The 21,423-nt window shown below is 37.3% G+C and overlaps 1 protein-coding gene across 2 annotated transcripts; it reads left to right on the forward strand.

Annotated features, from left to right (window-relative positions):
• Positions 1–111: 111 nt before the first annotated feature.
• DDX1 (DEAD-box helicase 1) lies at positions 112–20,123 on the forward strand. 2 transcript variants are annotated; one of them, XM_074154139.1, is made up of 26 exons: positions 119–155; positions 2,050–2,101; positions 3,084–3,147; positions 3,860–3,889; positions 4,140–4,236; positions 5,467–5,514; positions 5,665–5,748; positions 6,611–6,694; positions 7,090–7,166; positions 8,443–8,515; positions 8,618–8,694; positions 9,467–9,581; positions 10,098–10,236; positions 11,261–11,321; positions 12,518–12,616; positions 13,330–13,419; positions 14,007–14,195; positions 14,660–14,711; positions 15,137–15,283; positions 16,005–16,096; positions 16,652–16,724; positions 17,176–17,248; positions 17,372–17,414; positions 17,627–17,722; positions 18,446–18,566; positions 18,885–20,123. In XM_074154139.1, exons 1-26 carry the CDS (start codon positions 140–142, stop codon positions 19,013–19,015), a joined length of 2,223 nt encoding a protein of 740 aa, XP_074010240.1. In that variant the 5' UTR covers positions 119–139; the 3' UTR covers positions 19,016–20,123. The 2 variants fall into 2 exon arrangements, with proteins under 2 accessions (XP_074010241.1, XP_074010240.1); XM_074154140.1 differs by lacking the exon at positions 3,860–3,889 and having other exon boundaries at positions 112–155.
• Positions 20,124–21,423: the final 1,300 nt, after the last annotated feature.

Genomic DNA, 21,423 nt, shown 5'->3' on the forward strand with positions numbered 1-21,423 from the left:
GAAGCAGGTACAGACGGGCCGGGGCCGGGGCCGGGGCCGGAACGGGCGGCGCGGCGCCTCCCGCTCCCAGCCGGCGCCATAAAGCCGCGGACGGGCTGCGCGCTTGCGCCTTGCGTTTGGCGGTGTTCGTGGGGCGAAGATGGCGGCGTTTTCGGGTACGTGGTGCTGGGGCAGGTGGGGATGTCGGCTGCGAAGCTATAGGAGAGCCTCTCGCCTCCGGACCTGGCGGGGTCCGCTCTCCTCGCGGCCGAGGGGCTCTGTCAGCGCCGGGCGGGCTCCCCGGGCCTGCGCTGGCCCGGCCCCTCCGTGGTGTGTGACTTACCGCGGCCTAAGGTGGAGGGGCCTGTGGGGATGCGGGTGCCCTTCCCGTCTCCTGGGGCTTTTGCAGGCTTTCAGAAGCTGCTACCAACATGGATTTGCTGGGGGTTTTTTTGCTGGTGGTTTGTGCGTGTGCGGCAACCGGGGCAGCTCAAAAGTCGGACTCGTTCCTCAGGCTGACTGGAGGCTCATCCTTACTGTTCTGCGTATTGCAGTGGATAATAACTGGTTCTTACTGGAGCAGTTCGGTGATACGGTTTGAAATTTGAGTGTGAACTCTAATCTATAAACTTGCTGTTGACGAAGGGAACATCGCTCTTTGTACCCCCCCCATGCACACATAGGTGACCAACCAACATTAGGATACTGTGAAGTTTTAATGTATATGACGTTTATAATTTGTTTCTTTTAACTGAATTCCTTATATTTAATCATGAGGGAAAATGCTGAATTTTCTTCCATAGATCTAGAGATGAGTCTAGATGCTAGACAGAAGGATTAATTTGATTGTAGTTGAGGAAAATGTCATAGTGCCATTAAGCTGTTAGACTATATGGAATTAAACACTGTGAACTGGAATTATATTAAAAGTGGAAAAAGTAATAGATTTATGCATAATTGGCAGTCAATAGCCTTTTTTAATTGCTTTGAAAAAGCTTTTTGCTTATGTGGATTGTATGATTTTGTAGGAATACAGGCTAGCACTAGAAAATATCTTACAAATAAGACGTGTTTCTTATAGCATTTGTATTATAGCAAATGAAAGAAACAATTTTGGCTGCATACATCCATATTTGTCAGCCCAGCTCTTTGCATGTGTACATGTGTGTAGTATATGTGAAACCCAGCATGTGACTGTGTACAGGCTAGCATGTGAAGGCTCCCTTTAGAAAGGTACTTATTTATACTTAAAGAAATGGATTTAGAGTAATGCTGTGCACCTGAAAAGATAGCCAGCAGCTAAATTGTTATTTTGATAGTATAATACCGTCATATGGGTTGGTTAAGATCTGCTTTCTTCTTGCCCTTATTGGCGGTTTTTTTTCTTTTTTTAACCAGAGAAAAATTGTTTATCAACATAAAATGTTATTAGGTGGTTCATATTTAACTTGTGTCTGAGGTAGGCCTTGATAGTGGAGTTTAATGTGAGTTTGCTAGAAGGGGTATCTGAGGAAAAAATCTTTCGAAGCTGGGTGCGATTAGTAACTGAAATTAAAAACACTGTCTAGTGCTGTAAGTGTGTAAGGCAAGATTTTGTGGAAAGAAACTTAAACATCTCAAATTTGAGTTCCTATGTGATACAGGTTTTTTCTTTTTTTGAAAACCATTTGCATCACAACTGCAGAGAGGGTCAGGATATTTGTGACTAACAAAGTCTTCCCTGTTGTTTACACGGGCAGTTTCCTTAAATATGCAGAGATAAGTACCTTGCCCTTGAAATCGTACTCAGTTCCCAGTGTGTTTGCTTTGGTGCTGTGTCAGCATCCGCCCCTATGCTTAGCATGAGCCCGACTTACTCCACTATGAGTGGGGACAACTGTCAAAACTGTATGTTGGGAAGGGAGAATGTTTCTTATCGATCATTTGAGTTCTATAGAGAAGGCTGCATGTGCTGTTGCCGAAAAGAACGTGTTTTATTTTTGTCTGTAGTTGGAAGTGTTGACACTTGTAAATCTTTTGGACTATGTTGAGATAAAAAACACTGCTTGTTGCTTTTTTCTTGTCTTACAGAAATGGGTGTTATGCCTGAGATAGCTCAAGCAGTGGAAGAGATGGACTGGCTGTAAGTAGGAATGCGTTTGGGCCTGGCAAAATCTAATTTGCCTTTCAGCAATATGACATGTGTCGTAAAATACCTCTGACGTCACATTAAAACAAAGTAGATCTGTGTTTTCCTCTAACTGTCATTGCATCTCATGCACTTTTTAGTGTGAATGACTGAAGAACACAAATTGTGACTGCAGTGGTAACATTTAAACTTGGACAAGCAAAGTATAACTGCTTATACTTCAGTGTTGATTGTTTGAGAAAAGCCTTTGTGCTTTTATCTCAGTGCTTCTGGTTTGTTTGTTATGTATTGTGGCTTTATTGGATGAAATACTGTAACTGATGCAAGTTTAGGATGTGTTTTCCAGACTGGTCTGAATATGTGTTCTTCAGAGTTGATGCTTGTGTGTCAGTCTTCTACAAATATTCTTCCTGGTTTTGGTTACTTGTTTGGCTAAAAATCTTTTATGTCAGAGCTTGTTTTGAACTGTCATTCAAAATGTTATCAGTATGGACAACCTTAGTGTATGTTGTTATTCTTTCCTCGTATCCATGGTATTAATCAGCTGTGATTGAAAATAATGGTTACATTTAGTTACCTTTACGTTCTTTTCCAATTTTTAATAGGAATCTTGTAAATGCGGGCTGTGTAAGCAGCTTAAAAAGCGCAACTCACTTGAAGAAAGGAAAACAGGGAATATATAACGAATCTGTTTCTTTTATAGTTTAGCATAGTGATGTGAGATGTAGCCTTCTTGTCAAGGTGCAGCTTAATCCACTGCATCTAGTAGTCACTTCTTGACAAGGTACATATCCTGTTCCAAGCTCTCCTTGTAAATGGAATCCTTTTCACTTCCTTAGCTGCAAGCCAGGAAGAATAACATTTACCTGCTATTTCCCATCTTGCAAATGACTGTGGTTTCAGTGAGTTCCTATATAAGCTTAAGTCTTTTTTCTACTGATAATATTGATTTGTGTTAATCTGTTCTTTCCTGTAGTCTTCCTACAGATATCCAAGCAGAATCTATCCCACTGATCCTGGGAGGTGGTGATGTACTTATGGTATGTATGCAGGATAGCCCGATTTCAAGAAAGCCTATGTCTTTTAACTGTTGCTTGTGCAGTCAGTTCTCTCCTTTCCAGAAGGGTCCATGGTTAGACTAGATCTCTTGTCCTTCTTCAATAGAAAGTATATTCTTCAGCTAAAAACCTCTTTGAATTCTTGGTGTGTTTCAAACTGTTCTTGCAGGTGAGATTCATTCTTCTTAAGCTTTATTTTTTGACTACTTGACAGGCACTGGGCACATGAATGAGAGCTATCTGATTTCTTCTACTTTCCTTTTTGTCGTAAATACCTGACACAGATCTGCATGGAGCGTGACTAATACTGCCTAAACAAATGCTTCAGTATTGATAACCTTGAAGATATCAGAGTAGTATACCTTGTTCATCATGTCTCTTGCAGATGTCTGTGGTTTTGATTCCATAACCAAAGTAATGCTGCTTATAATCTTCTGTAGTGCCTCCGGAAATTGGACATACATAGATAGCTTTTTCTAGTGGACTGTAGGAGCTTTTTTGTTGTTTTCTTTTTATTTTTTTTAAGTCTATTGTAAAGGTTTTCCGTGTTTGTATTCACATCTAACTTGTGTAAAGCAATGGCATTACTATCTGAGATTTTCTGTATTATGCAGATGTAAAAGTAAGCTTAGTTTATTCAAATAGAACTGTAGAACAGTTACAACTCTGAACTCTTAAATTTTTCTTCTTATAGGCTGCTGAAACAGGGAGTGGAAAAACTGGTGTAAGTAATCAAATTTGAATTAGCAGAAAGTAAAAGTCTTTAAGTGGTGAGAGGTGGCGTGTGTGTATGCTTATATACAGAGAGAATGTGTACGTGTATTTAAGCAGTATTATTAAAAGTCTTTATAAACATATGTGTAGGTATGTTTTAAAGTGTTTTTGGCCCTGGGTATTGTACCTGAAATTCAGGCTGACTGTGTATCTGGAGATATCTGTATAAATTCTGGAATGAAAATAACTTTCCCTTTTAGGCTTTTAGCATTCCAGTTATCCAGATTGTTTATGAAACGCTGAAGGACCAGATGGAAGGCAAGAAAGGGAAAGCAACTATTAAAACTGGTGGGGCAGGTAAGTTTTTGTAGGTCACGCTCCTCAAGTTTGGGACACTGTTAATTCATGTTGATTTCATCACCTCCAAGAGTAAAGTTAACCTAGCTTGCCATTAGATAAGTATTTTTTTCCTTATTTTGGGATAATGTAAATAGAATATCATCATCCGAGTTTGTATAAAACAGTGAATGTAAATTTACTTGTGGAGTCATGGTAACAATTGGGGTGCATTTGACTGCAGTCTCACTAATGCTCATTGTCTTGAATTTAAGGCTGGCTGATGCACACCACACTCTTCAGTGTTCTCCTGAAAGCCATGCTAGTTTAGTGCCTTGGAAGATGTGAAGTGGTAGTAGTGTCCAGCTTTAAAAAAGGAGTTAAATAATCTTCTAATTGCAGTGATAGATAAGACATCAGCAGTGACACCACACAGCTTGTTGGGACCTCTTAACTGAGTTTGAGCAGAAAGCTCTTCTAGGCTCAGACTTATTTTTGTGTGGCTGGGGTAGCACTGTGGTGTGTCTTTGAATTCTGCTGCTCTGAATAAAGCTGTTGCATTTTTTCAGCACCTAGCTAGATTTGGAAGCAGCTTCAGTTGCTGCAGATTTCAAGTAGTAAACATTGAACTGAGCAGGAAAAACAAAATCCTCCTTGAAAGAATGTAATGTAAAAACACTCAATCCTGATTGAAATAGCATCTAGTTTTACAAAAAAACTTTTTATTGTGGTATCTCGTGACTTTATTGCAACATGTTATTGGGCATATGAAAAGAGAAGTCAGAAGTTTTTTGTGCTATATGTGCATATATCTTAGCTTTTCAGTACTGACATTTTAACTGATAACCCTAAGAAATATCTTAACGTAAACTTGGAACAGAAATAGCAAATACATTTCAAATTTATTGCTTTAATGTAGTTTTGGGTATTTTTCTAGCTGAATTTGGTTGTGATGATGTGGCTTGTTCTACACATGTCTTTGTTTCAGTTTTATTTTTAAGTAACTTAATCTGTGCTCTCCCTAATGGAATAATCTAAACTTTCATAGAATACACCTTTGCATTATGCATCTGTGCCTCTCCTTCAAGTTGTAGGCCTTTGTTTTGACCTTGTATGAATTGCATTGGAACAAAGTTGTCTCCCCAGAAAATTAAGCCAAACAGTGTAGAGCTAATGTGAATTTCTAATTTGAGTTTTCCAGGCTTACCTTGTTGGTTTAATGCTTTTTCTGTTGTTGTATTTCAAACCTAGTGCTGAATAAATGGCAAATGAACCCGTATGATAGAGGAACAGCTTTTGGTGAGTTGTCCCTAATGCTGGCTTAAATGTTCCCTTGGAAATGTTCACTTGGTGGGGAAAAAAAAGAGTAAACTAGAAGAAAGTATGCATGAAAATTTCTTTTAAAAGCAGTTAGGCAATTTCTTTAACTAAAACTCTTGTAATTTTCAGCGATTGGATCAGACGGTTTGTGTTGTCAAAGCAGAGAGGTAAAAGAATGGCATGGATGCAGAGCAACTAGAGGCGTGACGAAAGGTAGGTATAAATTTACGTATTTTGAAGTAATTCTTCTAGAAGTTTAAACTGAAATGCCCGCTTGTCATCCATCGTTAACGTAGATAGATGCATTTAAAAATTACTATCCATCTGAGCAAATGTGCATTACTCAATTTACTGCTAGCTGAAGACTTTGGAATTCCAAATACCTCTGTTTTGTTTTCCTTGTGTTGTAATTCACCTTTACCCTGTTAGGGGATTGAGTCGGAGGAGACAGAATCGTAACTATATTCATTAGAACAAATTTTATTAAGGTGCTATTAATAGGAAATAGCTGCTCACACACTTCACACAGGCACATGCATACTCAAATTTCATGGTTATGTGGTTGGAGCAGCAGCTGAGAGGCCAACCCCAACTCTGTACTCAGAAGCGGAGTCATATTGATACCCCAGTGGTTCTAGGTGGGTGTTCAGAAAGACCCTCAGTGGAGGTCATCCTGTGGTCAGTCTGTACATAGCAGCCAGTTGGATGTCATTCAAGTTACATAGCCAGTTGTTGATGCTAGTGCATGCTGGTGGCTTTGTGTTGATTTGGCAGACCCCTGGTGTTCTAGGTTTATCAGTTCTTGTGGATTCAGTAGAACCACTGGTCTCTCTAGCTTATCACTCCTTTGGAACCTTTCACACACTACCTCTCAGTTTGTAGTTGTTCTCTGATAATCTGTTTTTTCATGGCATACATAGGGGCCTACAGAACCTTTTCACACTAATGCAACAGGGGGTTTTATGACACTTTCAGCAGGGGTGGAAGTGTTAAACTTGCATGGTCTTGGAAGCAGCCAAACTGAACCACTCTGAAATTTAGGTGGTGTTTCAGATCCTTTCTTTCTCTTTTCAAGGGAAATACTACTATGAAGTTTCCTGTCATGACCAAGGCTTGTGCAGAGTTGGTTGGTCAACTATGCAGGCTTCGCTAGATTTGGGTGAGTATCCTTCAAAAGAAGGATCCCACAGACAGTTTTCATCACCTTGCAGAGAGAGGCCTCCTTGGGGACGACATCGATACTAGGGAGATTAAAACTGTTTGTACGAGTGTTGCTATTCCTGTAAGAGGAAATCTGCTTAGGTTGCAGCGATGTTTCTTGAGACTTTTCCCTTTTATTTCAGTTCTTTAGTGAAGATGACTGGAGACTAGTTAAATCAGTAATAGTACTGGTACAAAAATACTAGTTTAGCATATATCAAAGCTAGAAGTCTTTAGTTAGCCTTGTGTATTATCTTTTTTACCTGGTAGTGTTAGAGACTTCAGTTGCTGTTACAAGGAGGAAAAAATGTAACCAATCAGCCAAAAGCTAAAAAACCTGTACTTTGTCTTCAGGCACTGATAAATTTGGCTTTGGCTTTGGTGGCACTGGTAAGAAGTCTCACAACAAGCAATTTGACAGCTACGGTGAGGTAAGCTTTAATTGTTTATTGGTAGAATCATAGTAGAAACATTATTAAAGGTTTTGCATGTTGGTTCTGTACTGTGACAATCAACTGTCTTTTGTAATAGTGCTAAGTTTTAAGGGAAGGTCACTGGGCAAAAGTACCATGAAACATTGAACCATTTTTAGATAAAAGCATATTAATAGATTGAACAAAAGCATTTATCAGCTGAAGGCTTACAAGTGGGGCTAGACTGCAAATACATGGACTCTTATTTAGAAGAGGAACCTTTTGTGTGTTACAGGTTAGAGGTTAACTGATTCCTTCGATGTATTTCCCGGATTGTTTCAGTCCTAGCTTGAACAACACCAACCTGTCTGTATACCTTGGTGAATGCCTAAGTGAGGGCGTTGTATCCTGTTTATGTAGAAGTAATGGCACAACTCTTCAATATGTCAAAACACATACTTAAATGCTAATAAGATGTAGTTAGTCATGCTCTATTTCTGGCTATTGGGCTTGCCATTAGAACTGTTACTTTAATACACACTTCTGAAAATGTCTAACAGGAGTATCTGTGGTGGTTTTCGTGTAGCGTACCAGTCAAGAGTTCAGATGTTTAGGCATAATTTATATAACTGAATAATCCAGCAGAAACTCCAGTCTTTTTGTGATATTAGTGAACTCTCAATGCTGCAAAACTTTTATGACTATTGTATGGTAGCTTTTTTATAGTAGTGATTTCTGAGCTGTTGAATTAGAAGCACGTCATAATAGGCAGGTTTTATTGGATACCTTTACAATGAACAAATTTCAAGATATTTAAATTAAGTACTTCAGTATACATAACATGCATATTTTACCTCCTGCAAGTGATAATCTCTTTATATAGTTAAAACACAAGTTTCTGTTACTGTGTTTGGTGCTCTAAGCTTAGGTTTATATTGGCTAATAAATGCATGATTAATGCGCTTTTTTCCATAAAGCAGAATACTTCCAGGTAAATGATGTAAATTTATCATTATCTAAGTGTTTGGTTTTAAAGTAAATTTAAAACAGTAATAAATGTTTAGATATCAAAGATAAATTGGGCAGGTTACTGAAGATTTGTAATGCAAAAAAATATGCATGCAATTTACAGTGGTATTGTTGGAATAAAGTGAACTTGCTTCTCTCAAGTTAGCATTGAGTAGGGAGAAGTGGGAGAACTGTAAAAGTTGATGGAATGTAAGCACCAAGTTTTGTTTAAAGACTGAACACTAACATCTCTTAGCTTCACAAACATTTTTTTATTTTGTTACAGGAATTCACCATGCATGATACAATTGGGTGTTATCTAGACATAGATAAAGGACAAATAAAATTTTCCAAAAATGGTAAGTTTTGTTCACTTTTTCTTTGGAATTTTATTGGGGTGCTTGTATAGGGAGAGGAATGCACACACATGCAGTGCCTGACTGAATGAACCCTCCTTTCAGGGAAGGACCTTGGCCTTGCGTTTGAAATCCCACCACACATACGGAACCAAGCACTTTTTGCAGCTTGTGTACTGAAGGTAACTTAGGAATATCACAGATGTGTAAGATAATGAAAATTGTTCTAGTTTTGGTAACTAACTACTTATGTATAAAATTTGCATAGCCACCTAAAATTACTGTAGTTGTGCTTGTATACTCCCTGTTTCCTTTGGTCTACTAGTATTTCACTACTTGAGTGGTCACCACAGGGTATTAGCTTTGAGTACTGTTCAAGTTAAATATCAAATGTTTAAATTCAAATTTAAATGCTTAAACTTGAATATAAGAGTATATAGTGCTGGTATTAGGAATGAGTTATCCATGCTATCTCGTCCGTATTAAATTTCAACATACTATGATTCAAAAGATATCAGCTCTAATATGACTACTCTCAGTAGTGTAGTGGTATGTCTTTGTGAAGTTAGTCTCTCTGGGATGATCTCTTACCAAGTTAAGGTTCTACCAAAATGTTTTGGTTGTCAGAGAAATATCCAAGTCAAACTGGTGTTTTGTTTTTTGGTTTGTTTTTTTTTTTAATTGTGGTTTGTCATTGAAAATTAATGGAATGTGAAAGTTCAAAATATTTTTCATGTATCTGTAAATGTGGGAATACTTTGATGTAGAAGAAAAGTTTTAAGAGCTAGAACCACACATGAGATGTCTGGCAGGTTTTAGATGACGTGGGAAAGGGGAATATGTAAGATGGGAGAAAACACACTTTCCCTCCTCCTAGTTTAGCTGGTTTCTTATGGGGAAATTAGTTATGGAATTGTTTCTCATTTTATGTGACATACCTTTGTTGAAATCTAGAATGCTGAATTGAAATTCAATTTTGGTGAAGAAGACTTCAAGTATCCACCAAAAGATGGCTATATTGGTCTTTGCAAGGCTCCTGATGGTAGTGTTGTAAAATCACAACACTCAGGTAGGTTAGATTTTTAAACTTCCCTGTTCTTTATTCAGATTGTATTATAGAGCATATTTTGATCACCTTAATTGCTTCATTACTGCTGTATTTAGGGTCTTACAGTGATCTTACTGGTTACAATATTAGTGCTTTTTAAAAGTATTTCAAGATTTCATCTTAAGCCACAAATAGTCTAATATTTTTATTTTGGAAATGTATCAGATTAAAAGAGAAGCTCAGCTAAGTTACTCAACAGTGTCATTTTTAAAATAAGTGGTGTGTTTAAGCTCTGCAATAAAATTAATTATGGTGCATGGCCAGTATACCCACTATCATGGCAAGATTGACTTGTAATCTCTCAATATTAATATGAAACTATTCATAATTGGGTGAGCAATAACATCACCCTTTAGTGGAGCCTGTAGAATCATGAGGTTTTAGATTAATAGTAGAAAATCCAAGTTTGTTTCCAGTAAAAATATCCAGGATAGGAATGTAGTATGTCTTAATGGCATTTTTTTTTTTTCCACTTAGGAAATGCACAAGTGGTTCAAACACAGAATCTTCCAAATGCTCCAAAAGCATTGATTGTAGAACCCTCAAGAGAACTGGCAGAACAAACTTTGAACAATGTGAAGCAGTTCAAAAAATATGTTGATAATCCCAAATTAAGGTAACAGGGCATTTGTACTAAGTGTATTTATGGTATTGTCCATGGATGTGACTTTGCAGGGGGACAGGGAGTGTTCCACTTCGTAGCTAAGTGGGCCTTACTCTGCAGGGCTACTAATAATAGCCTCAGTAGTATCTGCTACCAACCAGCCTTCTCACTTCTCAGCTACAGCCAGACCAGTTAGGGGTTTTTTTATGTGTTTGTCTATGGACTATGTCTTTCCGGTATGACAAATCTATTTGTCTTTTTTCTTTCAGATTATCAAAGGTGTAGGATAGTTAATGTTTTTCTTCAAGAAAAGCATATCTTCTGCTTACCGCCCTACTTATCTGAGCATCTTCCTGTGCCCCTCACCTCCCCCTGCCCAAATTTTTTTTGTTTTTAATCTTCAACAAATAGTTATATACAAGGTCTGTGCTATTTACACTAGTGTGCCCACAGGATAAATCTTGCAGTGATTAGCATGGGGATGCAATTCTGACAGATGAATAATCTACAAGCTGCTTTGGTCTAAAGTTGTTTCTTTTTTGACTGTGCTTCTAAAACTTAAGCAAGTGTCTCCATATTCTAAACTGCAGTCAATTTACAAGTAGAATTGCAGAGGAGTATCAATGAGGAGAGGCAGGCTGTGATGTAAGACTCATTTAACTTACTGTTACTTGCATTTCTAGCTTTCAAGAACATAGGAAACCTACCAAGCTAACTTATGTTTGAGATCTTTCAGGAAGAGATGAAATTGGTTAAGGTGTCAATGTGTTTAATACAACAGTGATGAAGTAATCAAATTCAAATACAATTTGGTAACAAAACTTTCCTTCTCAAATTAAAATACAATACACTACATATGAATAGAAGAATTATAAAATTATTATTTTTTTCCTATCCTTTGGTTCTTAAAATTACTGTTTGTAGCTGTTAATCATCAGCTACTAATAAAAGAATCAGTCTTCAGCCAGATGTTTAATAGATCTTCTGAATATAATAAGAAATTGGCAAATGTCAAAATATCTTGATGTAATTGTAGGGAACTGTTGATTATTGGTGGTGTTGCTGCAAGAGATCAACTCTCTGTACTGGAACAAGGAGTAAGTTGTATTTTTGTTCATATGATCTAATAGTTTGGGTTCTGAAAAACTCACGATGTTGCTAGAGAATAGTAATGGTGCTTCTTGTAACTCCTGTAAACCTGATAAAAAGAAATTGTGCAGTTGACAGCAAGCTCATGTTGCACTGGTCTGGCATTCGTTGCTTTACTTCCATGGCAATTGTCAGTACAAATGCTTGTAGTACTTGGTCAAATTCTGTTGAAGCCTGAGTACTTCTGAAAACTTTAAAATAAAGGTGTAACTTCTGCCGTTTGTCCTTAACTAACAAGATAGAGACAGTTTTCCTATAACTTCTGCCATCACATTTGTATAAATAAAATTGTTACACAATTATCAGGGTCAACCTATACCACAAGCCAGTTCTACACAGAAGGAACTGGTTTAGCTTGTGCAGCATGGGATGTACAATCAATTCAGTCATGCTGTAGGATAACATGGTAATTTACTGTTGTGTTTTTTTTAGACTCACTTTTGGAAGTGAGACCACATCTCTTAAGTTTTTCAGTGATTCTATCTGCCAAAATACAAATTTTCTCCTAAGCAATCCTGAATTGAAAGATTGCTAGACTTTAATGTGAATGCTAAATTCATGATGATGAACCCTTCCATTTGGCAAAATCTTAAGTTATTTCTATAGTTGATAGACTTGATAGGTATACTTCCACAGAGGGAAAAGTTTTTTATTCACATGTAAAAACAAATCTGGCTTCAGATAACAAAGTTGCACAGCTTTGTTGGGAGGAGAGGGGAGGGAGAGGAGAGGGAAGAGAAGTGTGGGGAGAAGGGAGCAGTGGCACAGCACTTCCCAAAATAAGGGAAGCCTTCCTGCCTAAAGCAGGTTCTGCTATTGAAATGGTCATAAAATTGACATACAGGTTGCCCAGAGAGGCTGTGGGATCTCTGTCCTTGCAGACAGTCAAAATTTTACTGGGCAACTTCCTGAGTCCTCTAAAGCAACTTGGAAATTGTCCTTGCTTTGTATATGATGGTGGGAATGAGGACCAGATGACCTCAAGAGATGCCTCCAACACAAATTACTCTAGGATTCTGTGGAGCTATAATTAATAGAAAATAGGGCATTATACTGATAATTGTCTCATAATCTTAAATTTAGACAAAGCTGGTAATGTTTCAGTTAGTTATGGGACTAATTCATACTCTTATGTATTTCATAGGTGGATATTGTTGTTGGAACTCCTGGACGACTGGATGACCTGGTCTCAACAGGAAAGCTTAATTTATCTCAAGTTAGATTCCTGGTTCTGGATGAGGCTGTACGTAGAGAACTAAGTGATATTTAAGTTTTGTTCTTAAATGCAGTATAACATTTCCTGAAAGAGTGAGTGAAACATCATTGTTCTATGTCATTTGGTAATTCCGTGGAACAATTAGCTACCTACAGGCTATTTCATGTCAATCTTATTTCTTACTGTAGAACCTACACATTTCCCTACGTCTGCCCTCCCCCTCCCCACCCCCACTCCCCCCCCCAGTAGCCTCTCTGGTAAAGTTGGTTCAATTTTTTCTGATAGAGAAATATATTTCAGACTGTATTCACAAGATTAGTGAAGTCTGCCCCTGTCACTGTACAGGGAACTTGAAAGGACAAAGATGAGATAAGCATTTTTGATTATCCTGCAGGCCTCAAAGCCAATGAATGCTGTAGTCAATATGCTGTGAAATTAATGCGCTTCTCTCTCCCTCTGATCTCTTATAGTACAACTGAATATTCACAAAGATGGAATGCCTTGGGATATTAGCTAGGAGAAGCTGCTGAGACAGATGTTCAATTTCTTGTGAAGCACAGCAGCTGTGCTTGTAAATACTCCAGTTTTTCCCCATTGTTTTTTTTTTCTCCTTAGCAATAATATCCCAGCCAGGCATTGACCTGTCCGTCTAATTAAGAGAGGATTTCTGAGGCTACAAGTATATTGGTTGTTTAACATAAGAATTGCACCTTGCTTTCTTCTATTTTAATCCTATGTAGGATGGCCTTCTCCTCCAAGGTTATTCAGACTTCATAAACAGGATCCATAGTCAAATTCCTCAGATAACTTCAGACGGAAAAAGACTTCAGGTATAAAGTCTGTTGGTTTTAGGGGTTTGAGTTTTTGTGTGTGTGTGTGTGGTTTTGGTTTGGTTTGTGTTGGTTGGAGTTTGGGGTTCGTTGTTTCTTTTGTGATATGCACTGCTTTCATTCATTGACAGTTGAACCAGAATTTGTTACACCTCTTGCCCAAAAATAGCACTTGTCTGTTGGGTTCAGTAATTGCCTGTGAAAATGTATTTTTAGGATCCTAGATCTTAAAGTCCAGCGTTATCAGTATTTGGGTTATTTAGATATAAAAGTATCTGAAAAATGAGTGACTACATGTATTATGATTTCTAATGCTCTAACAATCTTGATTCAACAGCTCTCAGTAATTCTGCTTTCTTCCTTTTAAATGATTGGGTTTTTACAAGAGAATAGTGAAGTAACTTATTTTTTCATCTTGACTCTTGTCAGCTGGGTAGTTCCTATGATGAGTCAAGCCAATCAGGGACTTTCTGTTGTACTACATTGTGCTACTCAACTATATAACATTCTTCTAGTTCTAATCTGACCTTTCTGCTGGGAGAATCTGATCTTCAGTGATATCCATGTGGCTTTTTTTTTCTTCTCAGGTGATTGTGTGCTCTGCAACGCTGCATTCTTTTGATGTGAAAAAACTATCTGAAAAGATCATGCATTTTCCCACCTGGGTTGATTTGAAAGGAGAAGATTCTGTCCCTGAAACCGTACACCACGTAGTTGTGCTTGTAAATCCAAAAGCTGACAAACTCTGGGAAAGGCTCGGCAAGAATCATATCAGAGTAAGTGGTCTAGAAGTGAAAATTAAGACATGTTTACTTATTTAGCCTTCAAAAGTGGAGTCTAATACTGTAGGATCTTTGCCAGCTATTGAAGCAGCTTAGTGTATCTGAAATGGTTTGTTCCATGGAAAAAGATAAGGAACAACTTTATATCACTTAGCTATGTTCAGGTTTGGTTGGTTGGTTTTTTAATTCATCGCTTTCTACAAAGGTGGTTTCTATCCAGTATCTACATAAATAATTGTATTGCCTTTTTTTTTTTTTTGAACAAGTCTTGTGTGCTTACACTCAAGACTTTTCTTAGCTAAAGGTATATTAGCTTATCTGGTGGGAGAACAGAATGCTCAGATAACTTTTAAACTTTATTTAATTTCTTGCTAATTATGAGGTAAGGGCGTTAAGTATTTCCTCTGTGAAGTATGAACTAATAACTTGGGGGGTTTATTTGTTTGTTTTTTTCCTAGACTGATGAAGTACATGCAAAAGACAACACACGACCTGGCGCTAACACTCCAGGTAATCAGCAATGCTAGTTAAGTAATAGCTTGTGAAATAATCCTTTGTAAATGTTACGAAGTAAATCTGAATTATGGTAGACTCTGTCTTTAGAGTCATGTACCTCCAGGCTTTTATATCTGCGTTTTTGTAGTTGTGAAGAGAAGTGTGCTTCTCTAAGTAGAGCTGAGAGAAATAGATCTGAATATATATATTTTGCGGATATACACACTGACAAACACTTGTTGTTGACATAAGTAACCTGAAACTCCGGAGTTTTGTTCTTTATTATAAAGAACAGGGGAGCAGAAAAAACTGAAGGTCTAGCTCACTTGCTCTGTGTGAGGCTAGAGAAAGGCTAGAGAAAACTTTTAAATGTATGCTGTTCAAAAGCTTTTTGTATTTTTAAACAGTTTGAGTGAAATAACTTCTTTACTTTTACTTAGAAATGTGGTCTGAAGCTATTAAAATTCTAAAAGGAGAATACACCGTTCGGGCTATCAAAGAACACAAGATGGACCAAGCCATTATTTTCTGCAGGACTAAAATTGATTGTGATAATATGGAGCAGTACTTCATCCAACAGGGCGGAGGTAATATTTCTCACAAGAACCTTATTCTGCTCACTTTTGTGTCTATTTCAAAGCTGAAATTGTATGATAGAGGTCACAGATGTTTGGACACACCACAAATAAAATCGTGCATAAGCTTTCTGACATACTGACTAGACATAAGGGTTTGGTAGCAGGGAGCTGTGGGAGTGGCCTTTGTGGGAGAAGGCAATGAACTACCCCTTAGCTGTTCCAGACAGCTTGGGAATGGCTGGAAACAACCCATATGCAGCAAAATTTGAACCAATGGGAAAAGCGTATGGTGTCTGCTGAAATGTATATAAGAAAAAGTGATAGTTGCTAGGGGCAGGAGACATGGAAAGAAACGTGTGTGTACAAAAGTACACACAGGAGACATGGAAGGAGAAATGTGAGCGAAAACACGGGGACACTGAAAAGGAATGTGTGAGGAGGAAGGTGAAGGCACACATTTTAAAAAAAAACAAAGTTTAGGCTAGCAAGGAGTGAGGGACATGACTGCACGGACACCCTCTGGGGAGGGGTGAGGAAAGGTGTTTGTTTTATTGTTTGTCATCTTTTCCCCCAGTGCCTGTACCAGTGATTAGAAGCTTATGTTAACTGGTAATAAATTAAGTGAAATCCCCGAGTTGAGACTTTTGCCCACAAAATGTACTTTTTTCCAGTTCTATATGGTGTTGTTGAACTTGTATATGATGTTATTAATGCATAGCAACTCTTTCAGGCCCTGACAGGAAGGGACATCAGTTTTCATGTGTCTGTCTGCATGGTGACAGAAAACCTCAAGAAAGAAAGCAAAACCTGGAAAGATTTAAGGTGATGGAGCAGATTCTTGAAGGTTTTTCCCTCACTTCCTGATACGTGAAATCATATCTTAATTTGTTTTGCTAGTTATCCATTTAAATTAAATCACATTCAAATGCCCTATGACCCACTTCATAAAATTGTGAGGCACAACTTCTGTAGGTAGAAATCTATATTGTCAATCAACGTTATCTTTGTGAGTTTCCATTGAGAGGATAGGTGGGCTTACCTTTAAATAAAACCTAAATTTAAGCTCTGTAACAGATCACTTTTTTTTAAGTCTTCGGGTCTTGACTATTAAAAAAAAGTTAAATATTAGATAGTTTGATTTTAAGCCATTCTTCAATTTATACTTGCCTTATGCTGTTGGGGAAACAAGTAAGGATGTAAATTGACCAAGGTATTTACATTCAAAAAGCACTATTGCACTGTGGAAGAGCTTTATTTGAAGTTTTCTTAAATGTACAGAGACACTTCAAGGTGAAGTAAATAGGAAAACTACTGTTTCATTGCCTGGGATTTTGTGTGGTTTACTTAGTACATTTCTTTATAATTGTGTTTTTGTAGAGAGGAGATGTCCGTTTCTTGATCTGCACAGATGTTGCTGCTAGAGGAATTGATATTCATGGTGTTCCGTATGGTAAGACATAACTTTTAAGCTAAGCTATTGAATTGTATATGACTTCAATGTATTTGCAGTAAAAGCGGGTATATGTCTTATAGCTTCATTTTAAAAAGTTGTAGATGTTAAAGGTTTGAACCAGGCAACCTGTATTGTGATTGTGGACCATACCTTATCAAATACCTGGTGATATTCTGCATTGTTGGGGATTCTTCATTTGTTTTTCCACTCTTGTCAAAAAGTAATCATGGAGGAAGCAGTTTTACACTGGAAGCCTTAAGTGTAGGTATTGCGGGTAATGACACCTCTAACTGCTGTAATAGAACATAAAGTATCTATATGGGTTAAGGAGAGGGATTGCAGCAATCAAAATCGTATTTATCTTAGGTGTCTGGTCTGTGGCCTTAGCTGATGTATCTTTAAAACAACCAAACTTGTATGCTCTGTGGATTGTGTGTGTCTTGTACAGTTATCAACGTCACACTCCCTGATGAAAAACAGAACTACGTTCATAGAATTGGGAGAGTAGGCAGAGCTGAGAGGTATGTATGTGTTCAGAGTAGTTGCCATGTTTTCTTAACTATTTTTTGCTGTTGTTGTTTCATAAGTTGGCAATAGTGATTGAAATACATTTTTCTCTCTCCTTCTCCTTCTCTATATTTCAGGATGGGTCTGGCAATCTCCCTTGTGGCAAAAGAGAAAGAAAAGGTAATTATGTTCCAAAGCAAAAATTGAACAGATGTTACTTACTGAAGTTCTTTCCACAGATGATGTCTGACTTCAGTATTCTGCATTGGAAACCTGCTTGCTTGTTCTTGCTTATTGAAGGGGAATTTAAATAGATCTCTGTATTTTTTCATTAATCAAAATGAATGTACTAAGCTATTTCACAAAGTTTAGAAGTTTTCCTTTATTTGTAGGTTTGGTATCATGTGTGCAGTAGCCGTGGAAAAGGGTGTTACAATACTCGACTGAAGGAAGAAGGAGGTTGTACCATATGGTACAATGAGATGCAGGTAAACGTTTTGCTTAACCAGAATGTTCTAATTACTCTAAAAGACTGTGGGATATAGTTCTTGTTTTAGCCGTGTAGTAGAAATACAAAGCTAGTTGTGGGCTGTTTGTAACCTTTGATTTCATTTGAAGAAGAAAATAGAAAATTATATTTTCTTTAAGTTATTTCTTTAGTTATATAAAAGTTTATTTTAATATTCTCAGCCAATTCTGTTGTAGTCTTCATAGTCTCTCTCTAGTTTCCCTAATCAAATGCTGTTAAGAGTTACAGTATGTTAGTTACATGTTTTTATTTAGATGGTTTGTTGCAGAACTGTAACTTAAAACTGTTGTTCTCTAACCTGGCAACACTGTGTTGGGATTTATATACCAAGTATGAATGCTTGTTAAATTCATAGTGCTTCCCTTCTTTCTACATTACAGAAGTGTGAATGATACATCATCTGTGGTAAAATAAGTTTGGACTGTGAGCTCTTTATAACAAAGTTGCTGCACTCACATAAGTAGGGTAAAATAAAGGTTTCTAGGTAGGGTAAAAGCATACTGAGATTGGAAAGGAACTTCGTTTGAGGGGGGAAAAGTGTGTTAGTCTTTGGTGTCTGTGACCAAATTTTCTGTGTACAGTTCCTGTTGAAACTACTTGAATGTGACTATTCAGAACATTAGTCTGTCTGAAGTTTTGGACCATAAGAGTACTTTAAAACATTTTAATTTTTTTTTTCTAGTTGCTGGGGGAAATTGAAGAACACTTAAACTGCACTATTGCCCAAGTTGAACCAGACATAAAAGTGCCAGTAGATGATTTTGATGGGAAAGTTACATATGGGCAGAAAAGAGCTCTGGGTGGTAAGCAATGAACTACTCTTGAATTAACAACTTGTTACGCAATGCTCAGTTTCTTTATCTGCTGTGTAAGTACAAGACAGATTTACTTTAAAAAAAAAAAAAGCTAGTTCTTTGCTGTCTTCTGGATTTGTTACCAGCAGTCTATTGGTTGCAAGTGACCAAAGTGTGTGTATGCCTGTATTTTGGTTTCTTTTTTGTGCTTTTTTTTAACAAGTTAGCAAAGTTACTGCAACTTTCTGAATGACTGTGGTTGAACATTGTTAGTTCTGCTGAAAAATGGTTTTGAACACATCATTTAGTTTGGTTCTGTCTTGGCAGGTGGACTCTATAAAGGCCATGTGGATATTCTGGCACCTACAGTACAAGAGTTGGCTGCCCTTGAAAAGGAGGCTCAGACATCTTTCTTGCATCTTGGCTATCTTCCTAACCAGCTGTTCAGAACATTCTGATTGCACCACACTTGAGACAAGGCTTGAGTTAATAAATGCTCTACCCTGCAAATACAAAAATCCCATACTGTCACTGAGTAGCAGTAGTTAGAAAAGGATTAAAATTAAATATACTTCTTGCATGATGAACAGTGTGTTCAGCACTGTAAACTCTGTATTAGCTGTTGTCTTGATAAAATAAAACAATTCAAAGATGAAATAGTTTCTTTTGCTCTTCTTTGGCCTCGCTTGGAGGATTAATTTGCAGAATTGCTCTTTGCATAGCTTTTTGTTTTGTTGAAAATACAAGTATAGTTAAGCAAATCTGGAAGAAGGGAAGTTTAATTCTTTGCAGAATATATGTTAAAATTATTTAATTAGCTGTGTACTGTAATTTTTAATGCTGCACTTTTTCAAGATGCATCCATATTCAGAAGCTCTTTATATTTAAGATAAGAAGAAAAACTATCTTCCTGAGGTATGTACTTGAAGCTCTTGGTTATCCTAAAAAGCTAAATCTAGGCTGATTACTATTACAGAATGAAAATGCAGTTGGCTTATCAAAGTTAAACTGTAGAAATTTAAGACATATCTTGTGCAAAGAATTCTAAGATACTCTGACTTTATAGGAAAGTAACACACTAGTATCAAAGCAGTTCCTAAATCTTCAGGAAAAAATCTTTTTCATGCAGCAGTAGAGGTTGAAGTACTTAATGTCTCTAGTGCTGCTTTCAGGCAGGTTATATTTGTTCAAGTGAAGTTGCTGTAGTCTTGACTTGATTTGGATTATTTTTTTTTAGGTTCCTTTTTTCTCCGGTGACTCCTCTGAAGATATTAAGAAACTTCAATGATTTTGCCTGCAAATTGTCACCTAAAATATGAAAGGTCATTGGGAATGCCTGACAATCCAGAATGGAAGCAACTTTTTGCCCTCCTTGTCAAGACTTCTAAGTCACAAAACATTCAATCCACTTGCAGAAAATAGTGAGAACCTGATTAAACTCATGTTAAGCAAAGAAACAAATTTTATTGTGTAGTGTTACTTGGAGAGAGCAGACTGAGTGTCCTAGCTAACATAATAAGATACATAGATTTCTCATTAAACTAAACACATTTCAGTATTAATTTTACTGTGAGTATGTGGTGTTACCTGATCCTAAGCTGATACTTGTGGACTCCTTCCTTTAGTACCTTTTCTGTGCCTTAAAACTGTGATGAGGTGCTTACACATTTAATTTTAAATCAGAAATAATTTTTAAATCGGGAACGGTGGGTACATGGAGTCAAAATCCTAGCATTGATCTTTGTGCTAGGGAGTAGCATTTAGAATAAATCTAAGCGCAGATACCTCTCAACATCAGCTATTGGGTATCCCAACTTCAGTATGTCATTTCAAATAGTGACTATTTAGCATGGCTTTTTTCAGTCCTAAAAATGAAAGTTGCTTTAGGTGTATAACCTTAGGCATGCCAAAACTTCTATTTCCTTGCTGTAGGATCTGAAATTACTAAAATGGTCTACTGTATACTTTTTTTTCAGGAGGGTTTTGCTGATGTGGCTTCAAAGGCTGCAGCATGAGGGAGGTACAAGGGGGGAAGGAGTTCCTGGTTGAGAAACTTTAAAGGTTGACTGAGATGTCGAGAACTTAACTGTATCTTGTGCTAAACAGCAGAAAATCCCTGCGCTGCCCTAATGAGTAATCTCTAGGAGAAGTATTTAGATGAGACGGCACATAAACTGTTTGCAGTTTTTTTGAGGGATCTGCCCTGGGTTTTTTGTATTACTTGGCAGTTACTGCTGTCTTGAAACACTAAAAAGATGAACTTTCTGGAAAACATCAAATTTCCCTCACAAAGTAGGTAAGGTTATTCTAAAAGAAAATTCAACTGGAAAGCTAAATGGAATTATATCAAATTTAAGTTCAGACACTTGTTCCTGGCATGAAGTCCTTCTATTATTTTTTTATTTCAGAATGCACATGCCTTTACCCCTAGTAACAGGAAGTGACAAACCAGATGTAGCTACATAGGCATGATTCCAATTAAAAGCTTTAACTACCTTTCTTGAACCAAGCACTGACTTGCTTCCACATCCACAGTCATCCACATCCACAGATGTGAAGATGTTTTTCAAGTGGAAGTTACAGTCAACAGATGTATAAGAACAGAATTTATCAGGATCAGGTAGTGTTGCACATCTTGTCATCAGGAATATTTCAACTGATAAAAGAAATTCGTGTTGAAATTAAGTACTTGCGTATGTATAATGACACATAATTGTATATATACATGTAGGCTGCTCTGTATATGTATATAACATGTATATGATGGGGGGTTGAATGTTCCAGTGTACTCTGATTATTTTTTTTTATTTGTTAGCTGACTAGCCATTCACTGCCTCTTGGTGGTGCTGCCGTTTCATGTACGGCC

This window comes from Numenius arquata, chromosome 9 (genome assembly GCF_964106895.1).
Source record: "Numenius arquata chromosome 9, bNumArq3.hap1.1, whole genome shotgun sequence".
NCBI lineage: Eukaryota > Metazoa > Chordata > Aves > Charadriiformes > Scolopacidae > Numenius > Numenius arquata.